Source organism: Marmota flaviventris, chromosome 1 (assembly GCF_047511675.1).
Source record: "Marmota flaviventris isolate mMarFla1 chromosome 1, mMarFla1.hap1, whole genome shotgun sequence".
NCBI classification, from domain to species: domain Eukaryota; kingdom Metazoa; phylum Chordata; class Mammalia; order Rodentia; family Sciuridae; genus Marmota; species Marmota flaviventris.
In genome coordinates this window covers 212,216,243-212,233,902 of record NC_092498.1, presented here as the reverse complement: position 1 = coordinate 212,233,902, position 17,660 = coordinate 212,216,243, and the positions used below count along the sequence as shown (strand labels likewise).

At 51.8% G+C, this 17,660-nt stretch overlaps 1 protein-coding gene across 1 annotated transcript in view; it reads right to left on the bottom strand.

Moving 5' to 3' along the window:
* Positions 1–17,660, bottom strand: part of Olfm2 (olfactomedin 2) — a 60,964-nt gene that overhangs the window by 1,818 nt on the left and 41,486 nt on the right. The window contains exons 2-5 of the mRNA XM_027955309.3: positions 2,956–3,105; positions 1,171–1,317; positions 751–970; positions 310–416 (exon numbers count right to left, since the gene is read on the bottom strand). Coding sequence (XP_027811110.1) covers positions 310–416; positions 751–970; positions 1,171–1,317; positions 2,956–3,105 — 624 coding nt within the window. The remainder of the gene's footprint in view (positions 1–309; positions 417–750; positions 971–1,170; positions 1,318–2,955; positions 3,106–17,660) is intronic.

Below are 17,660 nucleotides of genomic sequence, written 5' to 3'. Positions count from 1 at the left end.
AGCAGGAAAGGCATGGGTCACTGTAGCCATACAGTCTTATGCTACATATGACATTTTGGTCAATGACACATATACTCCATAACATTATATCACCTAGTAACATTGACGCCATCTTAGATTTACAGAGCTAGAGGGTCCTTGGTCACTTGCTTGTCACTAGACAGTCAAGGGAAGGTCTAAGGATGCTGAGGATCCCTTAGGACACTTTGGTTACAAGAGTCATTGGTGTGGAGTCCCTGGGTACCTGTGGGCAGTCACGGACCATGTCCCTCCCAGAAGCTGGTCCCTGGGTTGGGCACTGTCACTCACCCGGCTATCGGCACTGGGAGCCATCGTGTCAGTCATCCACGAGCCAAAGCGGGACCCCATAGCCCGGACAGTGATGGGGTTACTGACACCAGTCAACTTCCCGCAGCCTGGGGACAGGAACAGAGGGAATGAGGTAGGAATGGGAAGAGCCCAAGGGAGGAGGGCAAGGCTCAGACTGGGAAGGGCAAGGACCAGGGATGCGAGAAGGGGCAGAAATCTGGTCCCAGTGTAGAGCACGGTTGGGGGTGCAGGGTGGGAAGTCAAGGGTCAAGATCATTCAAGATCATTTCCAGTTTCTGGGCCCAGGTTTGGCCTTGGATAGAGAAATCAAATGTTGAGGTTTAGAAGTCAGAGGTTGAAAAGTGCCCAGATTCGGAGCACAGGTGGTATTGGGGTGGGGGACATGGAGGTCAGGGGTCAGGGTCAATGGTCAAGGCGTACCCAGTTTCTGGGCGCAGGCATGGAGCCGGGCCTCCAGAGCCATCACGCGCTGCTGAAGGTCCTCGTACCCGTAGGCGCCCATCTCCTCCTGGATGGCCGCCAGGCTGCCCGAGAGATTCCGCACCTCCTCGCGCAGGCGCACGATGGTCCGCGTGTCCGCTTTATACTGCTCCAGGACCGAGCTCAGGGGCAGTAGCTCTGTCATCCTGTCCTTCAGCTCCTGCCGCCAAGGTAGAACGGTCGCCAGTCCTCACCACAGACCCGTTGTCTTTGGTGTACCCTGGCCCTTGACGTTTGACCCATACTGGACCAGAGCCCAGCCAGCCCTTGTTTCTTCCCAGACATGACCTTGCCCTTGGATCTACTGAGACCAATCGCAATCACTCCCTCCATATCTGGCCTGAGCCCAGAAGGACCCACCTGGAAGCTCTTGGCCGAGACGGACCCATCGGCTGCCCGGAGCCTCGCGTCCAGGCTGCGCATGAGGGTCTCCATGCTGCGGACGTACTGCAGATCGCGGAACGTCCGTAACTCAAGGACCTCCATGGACTGCGACACATTCTGGACCTAGGAGTGGGGACAATTCTGGAGGCCAAAATTCCTCCCACCGGGTAACCCAGAGACGTCACAGAAAAGACCTGGCAGGGCCAGAGGCCACACAAACACCCAACCAACCTTCTCCTGGCATCTTACTAGCAACCTCCCAATTGCATGTCCACTCCTTGCCCCCCTCATCCCCTGGCTCCCACCACCTCCCACCTGCTCCCTGTTCTCCTGCTTCTACCCTTACCCCCTGTCATAAGTTCACCCCATAGCGGCCAGAGAGAGCTTTCCAAAAAGAAATCAGGTGAACTTCCTCCCCTACAGATCCTGCGAAGGCTGGTCCTGCTCCCTTACCTGCTTCCCCTCCTGGATGATTCCATTCTAACCTCCCGTTGTCAGAGGCTCTAAGTTCCTCCCCACCTCAGGGCCTTTGCACATGCTGATCCCACCACTGTTCCCCTCATCTTCCCAAGACTGGCTCCTGCTCATCCCTCAGGTGTGAACTTCAGCATCACTTCCCAGCAGTCTCCCTGACCTTCTTGGCTTGCTCACACTCCCCTTGCCCAGGGATTTTCTTCCCAGCTATCTGGAACATTCTTATACATCTGCCTCCTCAGATGGGATCCTCAGAGGTAGAGTCAGTGTCTAGCTTGCCCTCGGCTAACTAAATCCCCAGTGACCAGTTCTGGCCCCAAAGTAGATGCTAAATAAAAACTTTTGGCTGGATGATTAAATTAAAATTCCCTTGCCTTGGCCTCTTCTGATTCAGCCTGAGGGTCCTCCAGCTCCCCCTCCACCTGGCTGAAGTGAACCCCACCTGCTTAAGGTGAGCCCCACCTGCCTAAAGTAAATTCCACCTTCTTAAACTGAACCCCACGGCCAAACTGAACCCCACTGGCTAAGGTAAACTCAGACACCACTGGTCCCTTGGTGGAATGCAGACTGTCCTGTGTGACTGCTCACAGGGCCCCTGGAAGTTCTCAGAAACTCAGCAGCACACCAGCCCCCTGGGGGCCACAGACATTTTTACAGCCATTATCAACAATCAGAGGGCACCACATGGACGTCTCAAACAGGTGGGGAAGGCAGACCGGTGTCGGGGTAGGAAGAGCAACAGGTGGAGGACACCCTGGTGCCGACACTGCTCTCTGCCAAGCCTCAGCTTCCTCTATCGAAGGAGCATTGGGAGAGCCCTGGTCCTTTCCATCACTGGCATCAAGTGACCAACGGGCAGTTCAGGTGGGTAATGGCCATCAGTCTCCAAAGGGCACTGAAATACCTCGGGGATGGATTGATGGGACCTCTTTACATCAACCACGATCAGAGGGAGAAGAAGTCTTTACAGGAGATTTCTTCTAGGAGTGGGGGGAGGTCCCTGAGAGGCCCAGAACGCCATCAGCAGGTGCACTAAAGGCTGTACGGAGCGTGCGCAGTGGGGCCTGGGCTCGCGGACAAGACTCAGGTCCTGCCCCTGGGATTTTCCTCTCCCTGACTACAGGCTCTTGGCTTCTCTCCCCAGGAAGCGGTAGCAGATGTTGAATTAAAATATCCATCGGGACTAGGGATGTGGCTTGGTGGTAAAGCATTTGCCTAGCGTGTGTGAGGTCCTGGATTCGGTCCCTAGCCCCACCGTCTTCCCCAGTGGCACCTGGAGTTTCCTACCTTCTCCATCAGCTGCCGCAGCTCCCGGCTCCGGCCATCACGGGAGCAGGTGCTCTGAGCCGGGATCACAGCTGTGCAGATGCATTTGCCGTCAGGGGCCTGGGCCGAGGTGTACAGTTGCCAGCCCTCTTCTGGACTCTGGAAGAGAGTCTACCAGAGGTTGAGGTCAGAGCCGGAGCCCAATGGGGGACCCCCCTCGATCTTGCTGGGAGAGAAAGAGGGGCCCCTGGAAATGACAGATGCCCTTTGCTGGATGCCTGGAATGGGCGGGACCATGTATTGAGTGTGGGCTGTAGTGTGACCGCAGTCATTCCTCAAGGAGCCCCACTTATAGATGACAAGACCCACGTAGGGCAGGAATAAGGAACAAAGCAAGGAATTGTGGAATTTGAGCTCCTCCCCAAGCCGGGAACGCATTCCCTCACACACACGCCACCTCCATAACCTCCATTAGAACATAGACCTGCTAGGTGTGGGCCTCCCTCTCTGCTCCTCCAGCCCTTGGTGACGCGTGGGCTCTGGACACATGAACCTTGCTGTCCCACCCCACCGCACCTGGAGAAATCCAGGCAAAATCATAGCCAAAGTGAGATAAAATGCTCACAGAGACATTTCAGGTTCTTGGATGAAAGACATCACCTTCAGCTGTCTCTTAAATGAAGGATCCGTTTATGTTGGAGATCAATTATGACTGTTTTCCAAACCATGCTCCTTGGAACACTGGCAATCTTACCAGGTGCGCCGGGAAAGGGCGCTCTGAGGTTAATTTCATGCATTGCTGGGCGAAATAAGTTTTTATTGTAAGGTTTATCAGAGTCTTGGCCGTGCTAAGGTCCATCAGGGAACTCAAGCCAAAATTTCCAAACTTATTAGGAAATATCTAGTAAGAGTTTCTTCTGTGCCAGGCATGGGGTCTGGGAAAGGAGCAAGGAGGAGAGGGGAGGAGGGAGCACCCATCATTGCCCACAGAGCCAGCAGCGAGGACAGACATCAGACGTGGAATCCTAATGATGCTTCTAGAACCCGTGTGATGCTTTGAAGAGAATGTTTTGAAGAAATGAGTAGCAAGGAGTAGCAAGGGGTCTTTCTTCCTCAGGGTTGGGGTCTTAGAGGAAGCGTCCCCAGGAACAAACATTTGAAATGAATTTCAGGATTAAGGAAACTAGAAGAAGCGGAGAGAGAAAGGGACATTTCGGACACCCCCAAATCCTGAATAATATCTGAAGGGGCCCAAGGAACGCTGTTAAAAGGCAGTGAGTACAGTCTCTGCTTGGTATCTCTGAAGACTTGTTCCGGGATGCCTTGTAGATACCAGCATCTGCAGGGACTCACGTGCCCATAGAAACCGGTGGAGTACTTGCATAGAACAGAACTTAGAACATCGCCCTGTGGACTTCCAATCACCTCCAGATGCCTTATGACACCGAATATAACGCAAAGGCTATGTACATAGTTGTTATATGGTATTGTCTAGGGAACAATGGCAAGAAAAATGTCTATGCATGCTCAGGACATAAATAATATATTTTAAAATATTTTTAGTTGTAGATGGACACAGTACCTTTATTTTGTTTATTTAGTTTTTTTATGTGGTGCTGGAGCTTGAACCCAGGGCCTCATGCACGCTGGGCAAGTGCTCTACCACTGAGCCACAACCCCAGTCCCCATAAATAATTTTTAAAAAATATTTTCAGTCCGTGTTTGGTCAATTCAGTGGACCCACAAGGTGCAGCAGACACCAAGGGTCAGCTGAACTCACTGGATGGAGCCGAGACCCCAAGTCAGGTCCCCGGAACATCCTCAGACATAGTGGATTTGGTCCCAAGCAGATCCCTTTCTTTTTAATAGGGTACAGTGATCTCATTTGTTCAACAAATCATCAGCATGTTCCTACTGTGACATCTCTACCTCAGATGCCGAAGACACACGCAGCAGTGAACAAAACACGTGCGCTCGTGTGCACACACACACACACAGGAGCTGATCTGGGTGATTTTTATTAAAGGGGGGATGGACATAAATAAGTAAACATCAACTATTTTTAAATGATGAGTATCAGAGAGAGGAGGGATCCAAGGGTGATGGATAGGGAGACGCAGGGGAGGCCCCAGGTTGCAAAGTTGGGTGTCCTTGGAGTTAAGACCTGAAGGAGGAGAGAGAGGAGCACAGGGCTGTGTAGGGAGGGGTGTTCCAGGCAGGGGGGAGAGTAAGGAGGAAGGCCTGAGGCAGGACCTGAGGCAGGACCCTGAGTGAGCAAGGGGGTCCTCGGGGGTCGTCCAGGAGAGGAGGGCTGGGGACAGCGCAGCCCCACAGCCTGCAGCAAGGATTTTGGCTTCTCTGGATGATGCGGGAGCCATGGAGGGTTCTGAGTCAAGGAGGGGTGCGCCCTGACTTGGGTGCTCTCAGTGACCTCCAGCTGTTGCTGGGGTCGGGGGATACAAAGGAGGGAGGCTCAGCAGAGGTGACTGCATGTGTCCAGGCAAGCGATGATGAGTAGTGGCCATAGAGATGGCAAATAGAAAATTCCGGTCCTCTCTGGAATGCATTCTTATGAGCGCGAGAGAATTCTGATAAAACTGCAAATGTTTTACAGAGAAACAAAGCGCCACAAAAATGGATCATTTCCACCGCGTTCTGATCCCCCAGCTGAGGCCATCCCACGAGCTAGATAAGCCCGCCTGGGAGTCAGGAATAATCGCCGAGACTCCACCATTGCCCCACCTTGTCCTCCCCCCGCTCAATAAAGTCTTTTTTTAAAAAGCTTATTGGAATGTGAGCTAATGATATAATTGTACAGATGAGCTTGACTCCTCCACTAATTTATAAGGAAAACAAACCATTCATAAACACCATCCAAAACGATTGTAATGAGTCATTATTTGTGTCTTACATATACTCTGCTGAAATTAGGAGAACCCCTTCTTTTTTGCTGGGGTACTAGGGATTGAACTCAGGGGTACTCGGCCACTGAGCCCCATCCCCAGCCCTATTTTGTATTTGATTTAGAGACAGGGGCTCACTGAGTTGCTTAGGCCTCACTTTTGCGGAGGCTGGCTTTGAACTAGTGATCCTCCTGCCTCAGCCTCCCAAGCCTCTGGGATTACAGATGTGTGCCAACATGCCCGGCTGGGAACCCCTCCTTTAGGTGACCACATGCCCTCCATTGGGGTAACTCTTCTTCCCAGCCTTCTTTGTGCCAGGTCTGAGCTGGGTGGAGTCTACACTGGCTCAGTGTGGAAGTGCCCAGGTTTCCCCACCGCCAAGGGCCTCCTTTGGTGGTCAGGGTGCATTCAGCCTTTGCACTGGACAGACAGGCAGGGCCTCCCCCCAGCATTGTCAACAATGACTCAAAGGTGCTAGTGATAATTCAATCCTCTTGCCTCTTCCTTGGGAGAACTTCGAGGTCCTACGAAGTCTCCTGGGAGAGCCACAGGCACTGTGCTCCAGTGGCCCGGGGTGCGACCTGCTCATTAACTGGCTCTGCGTGAATCTCCCTCATCTCCTCCCTCCCTTCCCTGCGTCCCCACTGGTTCCTCCCGGGATCTCCGCCTAGGCAAACACAGTCATCCCTTGGGATCGGAGAGGGATGGTTCCAGGACCCCTGCAGATACCAAGAGCTGAGGATTCTCAAGTCCCTCATTTTAAAGGTCACAGTATTTACACAGAAGCTCTGCACATCCTCCTGTAAACTTTAAATCCTCTCTAGATGACTTATAATACCTAATATAACATAAATGCTTTGAAATAGTTGTTACACGGTACTGTTTAGGGGACAATAAGAAGGAAAAGTCTGCATGTCCGGTACATAGCAGTTCCTCTCCAATATTTTCAATCTGCGGATGATTGAATTGGCAGAGGGAGAACCCAGGGATAGAGAGGGCTGACTGCGTCTGTACCCAGTCCTCCCCTCCGAAGCCCAAGAAAAGAAGGATGACCCCAGCAAGGCTTTCCCTTTGTTCTAGAAGAATGCAGCATTAGTTTCATCTCTTTTCAAGACAAATCCAGTTCTTTAAAGACAACACAAAGCAAAACAATGAACAGGAGCCCAAGCATCCCTGCACATCCTCCCCTGGCTCCAATCCCCAAGCAATTAAGTCAGAACCCCCCCCAAAGATTCTCATTTGTGCAGAAACAAAGCAGCCCAGCTCAACATAATTAACATCTCCTTCCTACATTTCCTAACATGTCCTTTGAAGCAAACAAGGCATTTTCTCTCAACATATGAAATATTGAATTGTAAAAGAGAAGCGAGATTTAAGTGGCACGAAGAGAAGGCCTCCGTGGCTTTCCTAAAATAATTGTCTGCGTTGGACGCACTTCGCAGGAGTGTTCTCTGCAGCAGTATAATTAAATGCCTGGGGTTTGGCTGCCAAGTCTCAGCATGCTAAGATCCCGAGTTTTGCCCGGCAGGTTTAAGTTCAAATATGCAGTCGAGTTCATGTCCCTAGGAGCCATGGGAATGTCCTGGAGGGCTCAGTGTTTGAAAGTCCAAATGCCATTTCTCCTAGACTGGGTCTAGCTTAGAACCAAAGTCATGAACTCCTAGAGGTCACAGCCGGAGGGATAAAGTGGTCTAACCTGGGGGAGATGCTCACGATGGTGGGTGTGAGAATCCGTGAGTTCTCTGGGTACAGAAATCTCCAGTGGGGTGGCCGCCTCACCTCGGATTGGCAAATGCTCAGGAGAAGCCAGCTGCTCTCTTGCCGAGCTCTGCCTCCAGCCTAATATTCCTGCTAATGGGCTCTGAGAGGGTACGCTATGCACTCAAGTAGCAATTCCTCAAATCGTCTCTTCTGGCTGGGATTTTTCAAATACTTCACTGAGGCTGCCGCCCCAATTAAGCACCAGGCTCCGTCTCTGGTCCAGAGTGAACTGAGCAGGAGACACACAGGGAAGTTTTCCTCAAGGCTGGCTGGGCCGGGGATCATCATCTCTGCAGCTCTGCTGTCTGTATCTGAGCTCCAAAACCTCCCCCGGTGGGCTGGGGTGTGGCTCAGCAGGAGTGTGCTCGCCCCTCCTGCATGAGGCCCCAGGTTCAATTCCCAGCACTAAAAAAAAAAATTTTAAGTGTTTGCCAGGGTGAAGGGATTACTCCAGCATCCCGGGGACAGACCCTCACTGAGCATTGGCTGCTAGGGATTAGCCAACAGGAAGAGAGCAAGGCTTTAATAAAATGAAGATATCATGGTGTTTGAGACTGGATAATTTAATCAGGAAGCAGATGTGGCTTGGGGCTTATATATTTATTTGTATCCTGCCTTGTTCCAGAAAAGCATCTAAGTGGGTTACAAGGATCTGTAAAATACCACACGATAGCTCCAATTAAATGCGAGAGAGCAGGGATTAGGCACTCCTGGAAGGCCGTTCGCCAACCCACAGCTCAGGCTTTGAGATGTCTGTACTTGCCTTTTATTCAGCCAATCCAAGGCCAGGAATCCAGCCCATGGAAATCACAGGGGCACATACTGGACCGCTCTGAGGATGCTAACTAAAGTGCTTCTTTGGATCTGGAGGACTAGAATTGTTTCCTCCAATTACCTGACAACAGGAGGAAGGATTTAAAATTTTAAGATGCGTCCACAGAATGGAATATTATGCAGTCCTTAAAAATTGGGATTCACAGGAATTTTTATCATCATCTCTATCTCCTTTCCCAAATCTTCAAAGTGAACATGTATCTTGGAAGGGGGTGGAGCCCAGGGCCTGCAGGGTGCGGACCCTGCCACTGAGCTACACCGCCAACCCATGGTTCTTGTTAGGATTCTTTTAAAGCCCGTTTTTTTTTTTTTTTAATTTTTTTCCAGGGGAGTAAGGGGAGGAAAACAAAAGTAGGGACATAAGACAGAGCCAGAAATGAGACTAAGAAAAACTCATCCCTGAAGAACCCAACCCATCAGCATATGGTCGGGCCATAAATTTGGCTCCAAGCTCCTTAGCAGCCAACTCGAAAAGAGAACGCTGGTCATTTCTGCGGTTCCCAGTGTCCTGAAACAAAAGTACACCAGATGCTCAGGAGAAGGCTCAACTATTTTTGGTACTGAGAACAGGCAGGGATTTCTCCCACGGTCCTCCCAAAAAGGATTCTGTGTGATGTCACCCGTCATCTTTCCAGACAACATCCTTACGATAGAAACCACTGTTTCCCCTAGATGTTTATTACTCCTACTTGAATGATGGAAGATAGCCAGGGACCTGGGGTCCTGGCTTGACCATTCCTGGGCTCTGTAATGTGGATAAGCTCCTCCCACTAGACCCCGCCTCTTAAAGGTCCACGCTCTCCTCTCTGTGCCTCAGTTCCCTCATCTGTGAAATGGACGTGTTAGTTATCCCTACCTCACAAGGCTGCTGGAGGATGCCATGAGTTAATAATACACAAACAATTAGAACAAACATCATCATATAGGAAGTGCTACATAAGTGTTTGTGACTAGTATTATTATTTTTTTGCAGTGCTGGGGATCAAGCCCAGGGCCTGGTGCCTGGTAGGCAAGTGCTCTATCACTGAGCTCCACTCCTAGACCCTCTGCTATTTATTTATTTAGGTACCAGGGATGGAACTCAGGAGCACTTGACCACTGAGCCACATCCCCGGCCCTTTTTTAAGATTTTTTTATTTAGAGACAAGGTCTCACTGAGTTGCTTAGCTCCTTGCCTTTGCTGGGGCTGGCTTTGAACTCACGATCCTCCTGCCTCAGCCTCCAGAGCCGCTGGGATGACAGGCGTGTGCCACCGCGCCTGGCCACCGCTATTATTTTTATTGCTACCCTTGTAAGTCTCCAAAGGCTGATTTCAGTAACTTTATGGAATCAAGGTGGTGGGAGAGAGGAGACACAGCTCCATCCCGACCCCGGGTGGTCCCGCCGATGTCCCGACCCAGAACACGTGCTGCAACCAGGCAGGGGGCGGGGGAGGGGGCGGGGGAGGGGGCCGGTCCATCTTGACAGGCATCTTGACGGCTTACCCGCCCCGCCCCCTCTTCCTAGTTGCGGTTCCTGCCTGGAATGGACGGCGCTTTTCTCCTCTCCGGCCTCTGCGCAGTCTGACCCCCTTCCACCGACCCTTGTGCCCCGTCTCATGGCCAAAATAACCCTTCTCCACCCCTGGGGCTCAAGCATCAAGGTTTCTGCCAAGTTCTCCGCTCTTCCTGCCATGGGTTACCATCTCTCGAGGCAGCCTGTGCCCACTTCCTAATGCCCCTGTTTCTTATTGTATTTGTTCACTTAACAAAATACCTGAGGCAGACGACTTTTGAAGAGAGATGTTTATTTAGCTTCCAGTTCTGAAGGGTCAAGGGCACGGTGACCGCATCAGCCCTGCTCTGGTGAGGGCCTCCAGGCAGATGGTGTCCATCACAGCGCTGCGGGCAGGTGCAGGAGGAGGGAGAGAGCCTGAGGTCCCACAAGACCCCCGACGGACCTAAGCTCCTCCCACTAGACCCCGCCTCTTAAAGGTCCACGCTCTCCAAACACCTCCCACACTGAAGGCCCAGCCCCCACACAGGAACCTTTGGGCGCACAAACAGTATCTAAGCCATAGCCCTCGCTGTGAATCAGACGTTTCCTCCAGCGCCTTGTGTGAATGGACTGATTTAATCCTCACAAGGGCATTGTGAAGCAGTTGCTGTCATTTTCCCTCCTTAAGGGTGAAGAAACTAGGGTAGAGAGAGGTCAAATTCATCAGTCTTGGGCCAGGATTCAGGCCCAGGTCTGACTTCACAGTCAGTCCCCCCAACTTGCTGCACCTCCTCCCTCCAATTCTCCTGTAAGCCCGAGTCACAATGGCCACTAAGGCCTCATTAGTGTGACCCAGGCATGCCTCTGTCCCTGGACAGGAGATGGCATGAGGGCGGGGAGTTTTGTCTGCTTTGCAAATCATTAATCACTCAGTCCCCAAAGCCAGCACCGAGGATGTTTGTTGAATGACTAGACATTGAGTGACCCTGGGGGGGACAGAGAGCAAATATCTTCTCGGATCCACCATGAATTTCTCCTTCTGCCACCAAACTGGCCTCCGTCCCTCGCAGGGAAGAACCATCTGAGATGAGGCGGCAGACAGGCGCCAGGCAAGCTCAGCAGCAGCCCTGGCTGCTCCCTGCCTGCCAGGATGGCAGAGGGCTGTGATGAATGATCAGGGACATGCCTGTCTGCTGCGACTGAGCCGTGACGGGGCCACGTCCCTTTGGAGGGCTTGAGATAATAGCAGGCTGCCCTTGTCAAGCCTCAAGGTGTTGGGCAAATCCCCCCTGAGTGATAAGCTTGACAGGCCTTAAAGAAGATATCAGCTCTCCTGCGCCAGGCTGGAGGCCGAGAGTCACGGCCTCCCTGGGCCTGAGCTGCCGGGGCTTTGCCTGCGAGAACCCGGTGGCAGGGGCAGGGGACCTGTGTGGGCATGAATTCATTAATTCATGCATTCATCTATTTGCGCGCGCGCACACACACACACACACACACACACACACGCCCAGCCATTTGTTCCTTCATTCACTTATCCTAATTAACCCATCTTGAGAGGCCTCCAGGGCAGCAGCACAAGACAACCGCTAACCCTCTGCGAAGGCCAATCTTTTTTATAATGTTTTTTTTTTTTTTTAGTTGGGGACAGACAGATGCCTTTACTTTACTGAATTCTTTTTAGGTGGTGCTGAGGATGGAACCCAGGGCCTCCCACATGCTGGGCAAGCTTCCACCACGGAGCCACAGCCCCAGACCGCGATGGCTAATCTTGATTGTCCCCTTGGCTGGATGAGAGCTGCCTAGGAAAACACTAAAAGCCCACTCTGGACGTGTCTGGGAAGGAGGGTCAGAGGCCATTGGCATTCGGGTCAGTGAACTGAGTGACCCGCCCTGAATGTGGGTGGCACCGTCCACTCAGCTGGCCCGGAGGGAACGGGGAGGAAGGAGCTGGCTGCGCTCCTCTTGAACTGGGGCCGTCTCCTTTCCGGGATGTCACAGTCAGTGAACACTGACTCTGGCCTCTGTGAATGTGGGCTCACACCTGTGCCTCTCCAGGGGCCTCCCAGGCCTTCAGCTCTGGACAGGGCTGCCTCAGTGGCCCCTCTTGTTCTGAGCTCCTTGGACAGAGCAGTGGGTTCCTCTGGCCCTCCAGCCTGCGGTGGCCACCGTGGGTCCAGCCAGCCTCAGCTCTGTGAGTGGATCTAGTGAAGCCCCTTTCATAACTATATGTGCAACGTGTCGGTTCTGTCCCCTAGAGAACCTGGACACGGGCTGGGCTGGGGCTCAGGGGCAGAGCGCTCACCTAGCCTGGGTGAGGAACTGGGTTCGATTCTCAGCACCACATACAAATAAATAAAATAAAGGTCCATCAGCAACTAAAAAATATATTAAAAAAAAAAAAGAACTTGGACAATACACCCTCCAAGCCACCCAAGCAGAAGACTCTAACATGCTCCCCGGCCACCAGCCCTAGTTGAGGCCACTCCTTATATTCAAAGATGCTTCAAGGCTGTGGCATCATGTAAATGAAAAATAAAATAAATGAAATAGGTTTTCTGGGGGAAAATGGAAATAGACACAACTCTGCGTTTGCCTGACTCTCCCGCCTGGAGTCCTCAGCACACAGACGGTTGCCCTGTTCAAGAGTTTATAAAGGCAGGGCTGGGGCTGGTGTGGCCCAGTGGTAGAGCACTTGTCCAGTACGTACAAGACCCTGGGTTCTACCCCCAGCACCGCAGAGAGGGGGCAGGGTGGAGAGAGAGTCAGAGAATTGACAAAGACAAGCCACCGGGTGTGCGTGTCGCCCAGTGTGTGTGGCCCGGTCTATAAGACAGCTTAAGAGATCTGCATTAGGACTGCAAATCCTGACACCATCAGTCATCAAACAAGCTTGCTTTGAGGAAGTACATAATCCACCTGCACCCCAGCAATCAAGTGCCCCTCTTTTGGGGAGACCCTTATGGGAGGAAACAGACACACACCAGGGCCCCCAGGTCTCACGCGCCTCCTTTCAGTTCTTCAGCAAACCCTCACACTTTGCTTTTCCATGATATTAAGGACTGAACCAAGGATGCTCTACCACCGAGCGGCATCCCCAGTCCTTTTGATTTTATTTTGAGACAGAGTCTCATGAAATGCCCATTTTTTTTTTTTTTTTGCAATCCTCCTGCTTCACCTTCTGGGCAGCTGGGATTACAGTGCCCGGTTCCCCCAAGCTCTTCATCACCCCAGGTCTTCTGAACGTGCTGTCCTCTGCCTTCCCCTCATCAAAGGGTTGAACAATGACGAGGACTTGTATGATGAACATATTGAGACAGACGTGTAGTGGATATGAAGGCAGAGGCCAGAGGTTTGCAGAAGGAGGGTGGGAGGTGGAAGGAACACAGGGGAAATGAGAATGACTCCATCTTTTGGGTCATGCATGCAAGGCAAGCGCCCCACCACTGAGCCCCCCCCAGCCCCAGAACAGCCTTCTGATGTGTCTCCCCCATCTCAGACCCCCCTGCGGCCCTCAGCGCTGCCAGTACAAAGCTCAGACGCTAGTCTGCCCCGTGGCCTCCCCTCTCCTGTCCCCAGATGGCATGTCCTGTCCGTGCTGTACTGTCCAGGACACCTGCCTCTCCCCCATCATGGAGGAACCTGCTAGGGCCTCAGCAGGCAGGAGCTCCTAGACTTGGGCTGGGCCCTGCAGTAGCCTGGGTATGATGGGAAAGTGTCACCTGTGGGGCTGGAAGCTTGGTCCCTGGTCTGGTGCTGGTGGGAGGTGGTGGAACCTTTAAATGTGAGGCCTGGGGGAGGTACCAGGTCATTGAGGCCATCATGTCTCGTGGACTGAGTTAGTTCCCATGAGAATGGGTTGTTATAAAAATAGCAGCCTAACCCCTGGGCGGCTCAGACTTCCTGTCTCCCCATGGTGACCCTCTTCTGCTGTCTTTCCACTCTGTGATGCCTCACCACGAGGCTCTCACCAGAGGCCAAGCCAACAGACTGACTCAATCTTGCACTTCCAGCCTCCAGACCTCTGAGCTCAATGAGCCTCTCTTCTTCATACATTATCCAGCCTCAGGTATTTTGTTACAGCAATAGGCAAAGGTCTAAAACAGCTCTCCCCTAAAATGCTGCTGCCCCCAACATATACAGAGTACTGTGACTATGCGATGTGAAAATCTCCTTTAGCATCACAACAGTGGTGGCAACAACAACAACAGTAAATATCAGCTACCATTTATTGCACACATTCCCTGAGCTATGTCCTGTTCTAAATGCTTTGCAGCCAATTTCTCACGAATCCTCATAAGAACTCGACAAGATTGAGCCATGATGAATGTTCAAGTCCTGGATCTGCTCCTTCCTCTTTGTAGGTTCCCAAGAAGATCACTTTACTTCTGTCAGTTATAAAATGGAAATAAAAAACTGTTTCCCTTCTAGCCACCTACATGCACACACATGCACGCACACACTCAAGTAAGTGCAAGCTGCTTGACGGTGGAATTTTCTCCTGCTCTATCTGCTGCTATAGAAAAAAAGGATCCAGCACAGGACATAGGAGGAGGGCTGCCCATCTACCACCTGCTCTTTCCTTTTCCCACCCCTGTCCTACAAGGCTGGAAACTACATTACCCACAGTCCCGTGCTCTCTGCCTTCCAGGAAGGATCAGCCAATGGGAGGCGCTCGTGGAGGGCAGGAGGGTGGGACAAAGGAGAAGCCGGTGTGTTTTCTGCTTCCTGTGCCTCCTGCGCTCGCTCTGACTGTGGCTGCGTCTCTTCTGGGGCTTCAAGTCCCACCTGAGTCCCAATGTTGGGCTCTGTGTATTTGACCTCTTCTTTCTTCCTAGGGGTGCAGACGTTCTCCTTTGTTATTGCCATTCTGATTTTCTTTTCCATCCTTGGTTTAGTTTCTTATTTCCTCCACCGTCTGTATAACTAATTTCCTGAATTAAAACCCTTGAGAGGCCTGTAAGAGTTCAGTTTCTCTAGCACCTGAAGGGGGATAGTAGTTGCTCAATAAATATCTGTGAATTTATAGGCAGCTGTTAAAGAGTCCAACAGAACAGGCTGCTCGGGTCCAAATTTTGATCTCCTTTCTGTGTGACCCTGAACAACAGGTTTAACCTCCCTGTGACTTTTTGGGAGGGGTGAGGACTGAACACAGGACCTCACGCATGCCAAGCATATGCTCTACTGCTGAGCGACCTTCCCAGCCCCACTCTGTGGCTTCCTTAGCCTCCGATTCCTTATCCGTATCAGTTCATTTTCTGCTGCCATAAAAAACACCTCAGGCTAGGTTCTTCGTAAAGAAAAGAGAGGTATTTTTCTCGCAGTTCTTTTTTGTTTGGGGAGATGGTGGGTACTGGGGACTGAACTCAGGGCACTCAACCACAGAGCCACCTCCCCAGCCCTATTCTGTATTTTATTTAGAGACAGGGTCTCACTGAGTTGCTTAGTGCCTCTCTGTTGCTGAGGCTGGCTTTGAACTCATGATCCTCCTGCCCCAGCCTCCACTGGGATTATAGGCGGGTGCCACCGCACCCAGCCTGTCTCACAGTTCTAAGCATGGCCAAGGGGGGGCCTCCTGGCAGATGGCATCCCCATAGTGGGTGTGCATGTGAACTGTGAGATCCCCCGTGAGACGGGAGGCAAGAGGGACTCAGAGGCCGGGCTTGCTATTCTTAGACAACTCAATCTCTCAGGAACCAACTGGGGTCCTGACATAACTGCCTCAGTCTCTTCTGGAGGTGATGCCCCCAGAACCTAATTACCTCCTGCTAAGCTCCTCCTCTTAAAGGCTCCACCTCCTCAACTCTGGGGTCCAAGCATACAGCACAGGAACCCTGGGCAGACACTCTAGAACAGTGTTTAAATCACAGCCTCATCTCAAAGTCCAGATCCTGGGAGGTTAGGCCTCCCAGAGTGCTGTAAGGGTGACATGAATTAGTATACATCAGCGGGGACAGTGCCTGGCACACAGGATGCACCTGGTCTTTGGAGCTTTTGAACCGGCACAGTTCCTGAATTGTTGCAGATCCTCTGCTGATTTTTCCTTTCTTTCTTTTTTGGCTAATAAACTTTTTATTTCGAATAACTTTAGATGTACAAGAAAATTACACAAGGTGCCAGGAGCGCCCGCGTGCCCACCCCTTGTGGTGGCAATCTTACGTAACCTCAGCACATCCCTCACAACCGAGACGGCAGCATTACTACTAACTAAATGCAGACTCCATTTGAATTTTCCCACTCATCTCCTTTTTCTGGTCTGGAATCCAATCCAGGATACCATGATGTTTTGAGTTATGGTATCGCCTTAGTCTCCTGCGGTCGGTGACAGTTTCTCAGTCTTATTTTTCATGACCTTGACAGCTTTGAGGACTACTGAGGAATTTTGTAGAATGCTCCACATGTTTTGTTTTGTTTTTTCGTTCAGTGCTGATTAAGCCCAGGGCCTCACGTGGTCTAGACAAGTGGTACCCCTGAGCCACACCCCAGCCCCCATCTCCAATGCTTCTTAAAAATGGTACCAAGGATTGAACTCAGGGATGCCTTACAGCGGAGCTACACCCCCAGCCCTTTGTATTTATCTTGAGACAGAGTCTCACTAAGTTGCCCAGACTGGCCTTCAACGTTCATTCCTCCTGCCTCAGCCTCCAGAGTAGCTGCAGTTACAGGCAGGCACCGTGGCGCCCGGCCCCCCAGTAGCTTTTAAGGTCAGGAACTGGACTGGGGGTGTGACTCAGTGGTAGAGCGGGCACTTAGCATGCATGAGGTCCTCAGTTCCATTCATAGAAAAGAAAAGGGGGGCAAAAACTAGGTCCCCATGTCCCCCAGCCATTCCCTCAGCCGGAAGCCCAGTGCCCAGAATGCAGAGAGATTTCCCCAATGAATGAATCCGTGAATCACCGTCAATTAGCTCTGCATCCTGCTGCACCCCATGTTCCGTGGGCATCCCTGCCAGAGGCGAGATCTAGAAAAGTTCACAGGGACATAAAAGCTCTTCTCCTTTCAGAAAGATTCGCTTTTGATCCTTTCTTTGTAGACATCAAGGATTCATTTCTTTAATATTTAGGGGCTTTGGAACCAAAGACAAGCAGCCCATTTGCATCAGACGGCTCATTTTTCAAGGCCGCCGAGAGAACTTCCAGAAAGACTCGGTTTCTTCCTTCCTGCACTTGTCACTGATTTCTCTGTCTCTCCCTCCCTGGCTTTCGGGGCTCTGACAGGGGGTGGGAGTGAGGGTTCTGGAATCCTCTGCAGACTCTCTGAGTTCTCCCTGTCACAGCCCCAGGACGCTTAATAAGCACGGACCAAGTCACCGGGGCTGAATTGAGCTCAGGAGCTGGGGCAGGGGGTGGCTGGTGATGCAGATAAATGAGTGGATTGAACTCAGGGGTCCACTAGGCTGCACCCCCTGCCCTTCTTCTTTGTCTGGAGACAGGGTCTTGCTAAATGGCTCAGGCTGGCCTGGAACTTGTGATCCTCCTGCCTCAGCCTCCCGAGTAGCTGGGATTGCAGGTGTGTCCCCACTGTCCCTGGCATAAATTAGTGGCTTTATTTCCCATCCTTCTGACCAGCTCCTTATCTGCCACAGGGACCCAGGATCCTGTCTTTGGGTGCACAGAACAGGTCACCTTTCTACCATGAGCCTGGTCAGAAACGGGAATTCCCTTCAACCACAGAGCCCTCAAGGTCTGAAGGCTTTTTATTTCTCAGCCCTGGGAAGCCCAACCAAAGGCAGGAAATGGAAGAAAAAAATGCCCG